Source organism: Melanaphis sacchari, unplaced genomic scaffold, assembly GCF_002803265.2.
Source record: "Melanaphis sacchari strain LSU unplaced genomic scaffold, SCAv2.0 Contig41_pilon_pilon, whole genome shotgun sequence".
Lineage (NCBI taxonomy): Eukaryota > Metazoa > Arthropoda > Insecta > Hemiptera > Aphididae > Melanaphis > Melanaphis sacchari.
The window spans coordinates 2814-11890 of NW_020271269.1; the positions used below are offsets into that span (position 1 = coordinate 2814).

Here is a 9077-nt window from a genome sequence, read left to right on the forward strand (position 1 = left end):
CCTTTATTTAAAAATTTGATAATTTGAACTTTTTAAATAACCTGTCATTGTAAAATAATATTTATTATTAATGTCTTACTTCAGACTGTATATATATATATATATTTAATGCTGTAAACAGTCAAAATTATTTTAGTATTGTGTGTCAACCTAGCTCATAAGATACTATTCGTATAACCAAAGGCACTATGAATGTATGAGAAAACCACTTTAAGTAATAATTTATTCCTTATTTCGATATTAAAATTGTAAATACAAATTAACTATATTTTATACAATTTAATCGTATTATACACCTACAATAATTTTGAAAAGAATTTAATGAAATAATTTTACTAAAAAATATAAAAACCATTAATAATTATTAAGGTATTAGAGTCTTGAGTGTATTATCGACGTAAATTAACATAAAAAAATGTAAACCTCTTAAGTAGATGTCATTATCTGCAAATTATGTTATATAGATATTACTAAAGTACATAATATACTAAATTTCACGTTTAGAATATTTAATTTTACTCAATTATTTTTTATATTAGTTTGAATTGAGAATCATTGATCCTTTTATCAAATATAAAGATTAGAGTTATTATTTAAAGCCCTACGTAGGTTAGGTTATTGTATTATTTAAAATTATCTTTTTACAACAATACACTACTCTATGAAGATTTAAAAGTCATAATTTTTGAATGATTATTATTGTACATATTTGTTGAAGTATAATTTTTTGTTTACTTATGTTTTAATAAAAGTGACATAATACTGAAGAGGAAAAACTGTGTGTTCGCCCTCGTTTAATAGTAGGTAAGCACGGATACTGTACGGTAGGTAGTGACATAAGTGGCGTGAAGTATACTTGCGAAAGGTGATACCGATTATATATATTACTAGCACTATTAATATTAAGGTTTGTTTTCATGCTTAAAAACGAACAAAAAATAAACAATATTGTGTTTACGTAACGTTTTTTCGATACATTTTACGAAACAAAATGATAAGAAATATGTTATAGGTAATAATTATATAATATTGTGATAATGTTTGTTCAACATAATAATGTATGATATAACTGCAGCGCGCGGGTATACAGCATTTGTGTATGTTATAGGAATAGGTCGAACTTAAATTTTCATCAATTTGAACTTCGTTTTTTCTCAAATAGTCCAAAATCGAATTCAATCTCCTTTTTATCGAACTTTTCGAACATTTTGAATTCTCGAACTTTGATCAGATAACAAAACTAGTATAAAATTATGAAAACTGATAAAGCCCATCCAAAAAAATAGTATTTCATAAATACGGTTATTTGTATATCATAAAATATATAAATGCTATTTATAATAGTATCGATATTGAACTTTATTTTCATCGAATTTTTCAAAAATATTCGAGTTTGGAGTATTCGATTTTGAGTAATAATTCATTAAGTACTGTTTACAAATTTATCGAAGTTTGTGGTATTCGAGTGTTTAACTAGTTTGAGAACCCATCTCTAGTATAGATTATTATATTATATTATATACTATGATGTAGTGGATTATGGTGGATACCGCGGCCCGGCCGGATGTTGGTATAGCGTGGACAACCCCGCGGCGGACGTGGTCCAGTAAGAAGGCCCGGCCGGAAATATAGCGGTCGACGGACCAGAAGCGGAAGCGTGCTGTTGGCTGTATAGGCCGTTGGCAAAGTCGGACGGCGACGGTGTAGACGGCACGGCGACAGATGATGGGCCAGCGGCTGCTTGAAGACCAGACGTCTGTGCTGTTGGCATCTGCGGCTGGCTTTGATGGCACGCAGTCATCAGTCCATGGAAGTCGAACTTGTACGCGTACCGTTTACCGTGAACTTTGGTCATGATGTTCTTGTCGTAGTAGTACCTGCGGCAACGCAACAATAATTACAACACCACGTAAATTAAATATATAACAAATGTATTGCACAGAATTGATTCAAATGAGATTAAATATTCAAATAATCATCGATAAAAAGAAAATTATCATCGATTCATTTTCCTAATTAATAAGAAAAAGTACCAATAAAGGTACACGCGTACAGTAGAAATCGGTTGTATAATAACCTAAAATTATAGGTTTCAGCCAAACTATATTAATAGTTAACTATATTAATAGTTAACTATATTAACTATATTTATATTTTTAATGTTTTATAATATTATATTTTACAACAGCGGTGTATAGCCGCCAGAGGGAAATTTTGAAATGCTTTTTGCGGTGTTCAGTAAACGTAATACCGTAAGACAAAGACTTGATCGCATATGCATTGTAATTTATATGACGATTGCTGCAAAAGTCTAAAATTTTCTCAAAGTATCAGAAAATAAAACTTATGAGAGGTACTTTATTTAATTAATTTACCATACATAATGAATTATTCTACTCCCCCTCCCCCCTAACCACAAAGCAAAATCCTGGCTATGCTCCTGAATAATGTTTATTTTGTATAAATACTACCTAAGAGCTCTGCTGAGCTTATCGTAGTTCATATTAGGCTTCGACTTGCGTTCGCCCCAACGTCTGGCCACCTCGTCCGGGTCAATCAGCTTGAATTCGCCACCGGGACCGTCCCAGCAAATGCACCCGACGTTGTTGGAATCGGCCAGCAACTCCAACAGGAACTGCCACAATTGTATTTGCCCCGAACCCGCGGCTGCTTGGGCTACAAGTCGACTGCTAGCCGCGTTGACCACCTCGTATGGATCTGTAAATGAACACGCCAACACTTTTAAGACATAATATAATATACGGAAATTAGACAGTTACAAACCACATAACATAGCATAATATAATATACCATCAGATTATCATTGAATTGACTTACAATTGAAAGACATACGTCGTAATGTTTTTATACGTTTATTGTGTTGAGCGGATGTCAGAACACAACAATTGTTTTCCTTCTCTGGACCATGCGCAACATAGACAAAGCGCATCCGCCACATCAAGTTGAATATTAAATCAAGTTAAATAATATTAAAATATAAAACGGCTATGTCAAATACATAAAAATATTATTCCCTATGATATTTTCGATGTATGTCTTACTTTAAGATTACTAATAAGTAATAAATCGCAAAAAAATATTTTACCTAAATGCGTTTTGTCTATGCAACGATTAAATCTGAGGAAGAAAACAAATATTGCTCTGAAATCTTTTTAAATATATTGAAGGGTTAATAGTAGGCATTATAAATATAATATGTATGATAAGCAACGCAGAGCTACAGGAGGTCCCAAATCCTGGGTAATCCTATTTAACAAAAATAAACACGAGTCCTTTCATTCATAATTTTTTTTTTTTTTGGGGGGAGGGGGAATGTCTAAATTAAAAATTCATTTGAACTTTTATTTATCCACTAATACCTATATGTTATGTGTAAGTAGTTAAACAACGTGATTTATTGCGTTTAAGTAGGTGATTAAAAAGAATAAAATCTAATTATTATAGACGATAAACATATATTAGATTATTAAAAATTCAAATTCTAAACATTAGTTCAAACATACTTTTTTTAAATGCATTAACCTAACATAGTTCAAACAGTACAAATTAAAATCAACTACTTTGATCAAAGTAACCTGGGTGTTAATCTCTAGATAATATTATATTTTTTTTTTAATTATTATTTTGTGTTTATGACCACGTAATATGTGAATAGGAAAACCGTTGATTGATAACTTTGAATATACATTGTAGTTAATTAAAATACCATTTACCAATCTCATTTAAAATGCATTTAACTTATGGTAACTTGCTTAGGAAACCCAAGTTGGTTTGAACTAATGAACTTTTCTATCAGATAATAAAAATAAATTAAAACAATAAAAGAATAATCATGCGACAAGTGATCCATTTTTAATATTATATACTCGTATTTACATTAAAAGACAAGAATTTATACTTTTGTATAAGATATATCGCTGAAATCTATTTAAATTTTAATAATAACCACAGTAAGATACTGAACAATATTAAGAGAACTTTGAATTTTTTACATTGTAAACCATTAGCCCGCTGTGCCTTGTGGACTTAGATCATAAAACCGCTTAAATTAAAAAAATATCATTAACTACGTATGTATTGCAGGATAAAGCCATCATACTAAAAAGAATGTGTTAAGTTAAAATAATAAGTGTATAACTTATATATAATTATGTTAATGTTACAGTAATTTAAGTAGATATTTATCAATATTTTGTTAATTTTATTCTAAATAATAAAATAGTAACTAAAAAATATATTTAAATAGGGATTTTGATATCAGCCTTATTATTATGTATATTTAAATAAAATTGTAGATAGGTACTATAGACAAATAATTGGAAAGTATTTAAAATGTTTTGATAAAAAATTATATTTATTTTTACTTTTTTATAATACGTAATATTTGTTTAAACATATTTTAATTAATTCAATCGTAAATACTCATTATAATAAACAAATTGGAAATATTTAAATCAAGTAAGACATAGGTAACTAAACGTTAAACAATTTAACGGGTTATCGATTGGGTCCAACATCGCCATCATCTTTAGATTACCTTTAAAATAATAATTAGAAATAAAGAACAGATAAATATGGATCAAACATAATCTATAAAAAAATATTGATAAACAGTATAATAGGCAATATCTATTATATAATCATCAACGCAAGTACACGCCGTATTTAATTAATTCATATTGCATATTAAAAATATAACTTTATACTAAATTGTACTCGTATATATGACATTTACCTACTTCGTAGTTAACAAATATTTTTATAAAAATCAAATATTGCAAATCTTTATCACTCTGTATAACGTTTGAATATTAGTGAATAATTAGTATAGAAGATATCAACCAACTCTTAATATTTTAATATTATATTTTTAACTCAACAAGTTGGAGAATTTGGTATAAACTAAATATGAAACCTATAAAATACGTTGCTAAAATATTTGCAAAAATATCTAGCTATTACCCAGTTAATCGCAATTTTCAGATCAAGTTAAGATTAAAATACATGTGCGTTTATTGTATATATGTTTTGTTTATTTGTTTTATACATAGGTTTAGACTTATATAAATGATCATAGACCATAGTGAACAATTAAAATATGATTTTATCATTTCTCTGACTTATTTCAATAAATCAAAAAAAATAAATAAATATTTTTGGCTGTGTTTCACATTTATACATCAAAAATTAATTTAATAGTATGAAATAAATGTTATGAATTTTACCCAGAATAATATATGTATATAATATTTTAGGATATATTTTGAATAAATAAAACTTGTTGAACTATTTTTAATAATATTAATTGATTTAAAGTATAGAGAAACGCGGTATTTTTGAAGTAGGCTGTCCGTGGATTCGGACAGGTATGAATAAAATCATATATATTCATGTAGCTAATAATCAAAAGGTACAAAAAAAAAAAACTGATTTACCTACGTTAAAATGACAATATAAAACTTAGAAAACACTACACCAATTAATAACAGGTGTGTGGCATCCTCTTAATGTATTTAAACTTCTATGATTGCGTATACCGCTGCATCATATGTTACATCTATATTAGCACACATGCATTATAATAGTTTAGAGACAAAGTATAATGCATAACTATTATCAAAAAAAGAATTTATTTTATTATTCATCATGTTACTTTCTTAACTCTTATAATCTTTATTTTTATAACGGTATACGTACATTACGTTAAAAAAATGCTTATCATTTTTAACGTATGGTAAAAATAACTAAAATAACTTTTATACTTTATTATTATAAAATACGTAACATAAACATTAAACAATAATTATCAGGCTGATGTATATTAATTTAATTTATGTGTATAAATAACATGCTACTGTTGCAAAATAGTATGATGATATCATGCATATCCCAAATAGTATGTTCAGTGGCGTGGTCAACTTAAAAATTATCTGAAACTAGTGTTTATCCTCTTTACTCATTAGTTAGTTATAAGTTATCACCCTACTAATTATAAGAATACCATTACTTACTCACCAAAAAATAAAGGATGAGGCATACCTACTGAATATATATTCCATTTTACATCACATATTCAAATACTGGATAATTCCTTTTAACAGTATAAGCGTTATAATTTATTATTGAAAATATTCTTTAAATATTAAATGATTTGAAACCAATAGCAAAAAAATATTAAAAAAAAAAATATTAATATTTTTACTCTGTATAGTTATATAGGTATTATTTTATAATTATCAATTTACCTTAAAATATCACAGCATTCGCGTCACTGATCATACTATTTTATATTTTAATTTTTAAGGTATTGGTTCAATATGTGACCCTATTGATTTTTTTTATCTTTCAGTACGTTTTCCTATTCATTTATCGGAATCTATATTATATAATGTGTTTATAAAAGTAACCAGATCGGATAAACAGAGATGTTATTGTGAAAAAAACGATCTTTTTCTATGGATAGATATGATAGAATTAGTACAATTCATGTGACTAATAATGACATTTTGAAGTTGAAATAAACTCAATCATATAGGTAAAACTATAAAGTCGTCTTTAAAAAACTACATTAGTGAGTGGTTAAACCAACCGAACAATAGTATAATAAAGAAGACAGGTTGGAGCTCCACTGTTATAAGAACCAAGAAGAATAATGGATGATGCAATAATTTTTCTTTATTATTTTACTATATTATGATGCAATATATTTGAAGATAACATAATATTTTATTAGGTGGTGCAGACTACTTGTTGTAAGTCAAATCGGGCAAATCAGCTGGTCACGCATTTAGACCGCATACGAATTTTGTCCCGGTTTTTCTATACAATTATAATTGCATCCCAATTATCTGATATTTGTATAATCGTAAACTATTATCTATGTCATTAATGGATATGAGTATTATGACTGTTAATTATCAAATAATACTTTGAAACTCATAAAATAAACGTATACGGAGGTTAGTATATGTGTTTCGATTATGTGTCGTTAACTATCGTGTGCTATTCTGTTTTTTAAAATTATTAAAAAATTATACACAGCGTTGGATGTACCTATTGCAAAATCATGCAAGTTATATATATATATATATTAAATTAAATAATAAAAAAAATAAATATTGAACATGCTAATGAGTATAATCATGCAAATTATTCTGTTGAAATATGAAATAGACAAAAATTAAGACATAATTTAAAACTCAAGCCAATAGACGATCTCTACGATAACCCATCAAAATTAATTCATAAAAAATTATTAAATGAAGTATCGACGTCGACATCGGACGCAGTTCACATATAGTTGTTAAATAATATCGAGTTGCAATTCGTATGAAAAAGATATCATGGGACGTAATTCATTTTCTGCGAACATTTATAACAGAAAACAAATAGAAATAGGTCTAACATTGTGTGGACCCCTGTATAATAATGAATTTACTTATCCGCGTATTACATCGCATAATATCTATGTGAATATATATTGTATAATATTATATAAACCATTGTAGAAAAGTTGAGCCGAATGTCCGAACGGTTTAGCCCGGTTGAGGGCGGTGGCCATCTGCAAGTGTCTCCTGAGATCATTCCGATCGCAAGCCGACAGTTGCCACATCTATACCTATGTACGCGCAGACTGCCGTGTAAGATCACACGATATTCACGTCGTTGCAGTAGACATCATCTGCTCGGCCGACGTATCTAAATGTAATCCAATATATATATATATATATTATTGCACGGACGAACGCGAGTGATCGTTTATACGACGGCGGCGGTAATCACGATATATTTCATAAACTACTTTGAGCCGTAATCAATGTATACGTATATATTTATACATATATATATATATATGATTAATTAATACGATACATAATTATTATATAAAAAGTATATTTACGTTGCACATGCAACACGTATTATCACAGTACAAAATATATCGCGTAAAACGGTATTGTTACAGCTACGCATTATTACATGTCGAACGGTCGGCGGCGAGAGGAGCGCGTGTACACTGGCAACGACATCACGCGACCGTTGTCGTAACAGCAATGCGCACTAGGTGCGATGATTGCAGCAGTATCATAATATATTATACTCACATATAACGGCGCGACTGATCCGCATAAACGGTTTTCCGCGATTTTTCTCCACGCATCTCGCGATACGTATAGACCTACTCCATAGCGCTAACCCATCCCCACCCGCCGCCCACCCCTAACCCTAAGCCCCGAGATGCCCCGGCGGCGGTTCGAGCCACCCGCCGATAGGTCGCGAAAACACCATTTTTTTATACACGCCTCCAGCTTCCGACACGAGTCCACGCCTTCGCGACGATTTTCCTGCGCCCCGACGGCGATACGACGCATATTCATAATATGCTGTACAACGAACCGAGTTTACACGTCAAGTCGTTGTGTGTTTGTTATGCCGCCTATTTTATGCGCGTGAATATGATGGTTTGTAATGTCGTTAACGCATTGTGTGCACGCACATGCTTTCAGTTTAAGACACCAAACGATGATATTTTTCCAGAATTTCGTCTTACCTTCGATGCTTCGAAACGGCTGAACGCAAAATTTTACATTGGTTTATAATACTACGCGATATATAAAAACGTTACAATTATAGTACCTATTATAGTCTATATAGATACACTAGTATAGATCTATGTTTATATTCGATGTTTGCTTGCTATGCGTATTTAATGTCATCATAAAACTACAAAAATATTACTATAAATAGAATTAAATTTCAAAATTAAATGCGGTTAAACGAACGACAAACCAATGAATTAATGGAAAAGGAAGGAGTTCCTACTTGTGAAGTTTGAGGTGTAATACTAACAGTGAAACACATTGCAACCGAATGCATAAAATACGAGCAAAACTAATATAGGTTTAAAATAGAAGAAGTGTTTGATACAACACTGGGGACAGAAACCAAGGACAGTGCGAAAATAATATAATTTTTTTAAATGAACTAAATTTTTCAACGCAATTAAAAAAAAATGTCTATTGTCTTAATGTATTCTATATATTTTATTTGTAAATAAC

General features: G+C 29.6%; 1 protein-coding gene across 2 annotated transcripts; it reads right to left on the reverse strand.

Moving 5' to 3' along the window:
- Positions 1–1312: 1312 nt before the first annotated feature.
- Positions 1313–8105, reverse strand: LOC112597468 (transcriptional regulator ERG homolog). 2 transcript variants are annotated; one of them, XM_025343529.1, is made up of 3 exons: positions 7522–8105; positions 2472–2718; positions 1313–1877 (listed from the first exon to the last, which is right to left on the reverse strand). In XM_025343529.1, exons 1-3 carry the CDS (start codon positions 7631–7633, stop codon positions 1538–1540), a joined length of 699 nt encoding a protein of 232 aa, XP_025199314.1. In that variant the 5' UTR covers positions 7634–8105; the 3' UTR covers positions 1313–1537. The 2 variants fall into 2 exon arrangements, with proteins under 2 accessions (XP_025199314.1, XP_025199315.1); XM_025343530.1 differs by lacking the exon at positions 7522–8105 and adding an exon at positions 6037–6116.
- Positions 8106–9077: the final 972 nt, after the last annotated feature.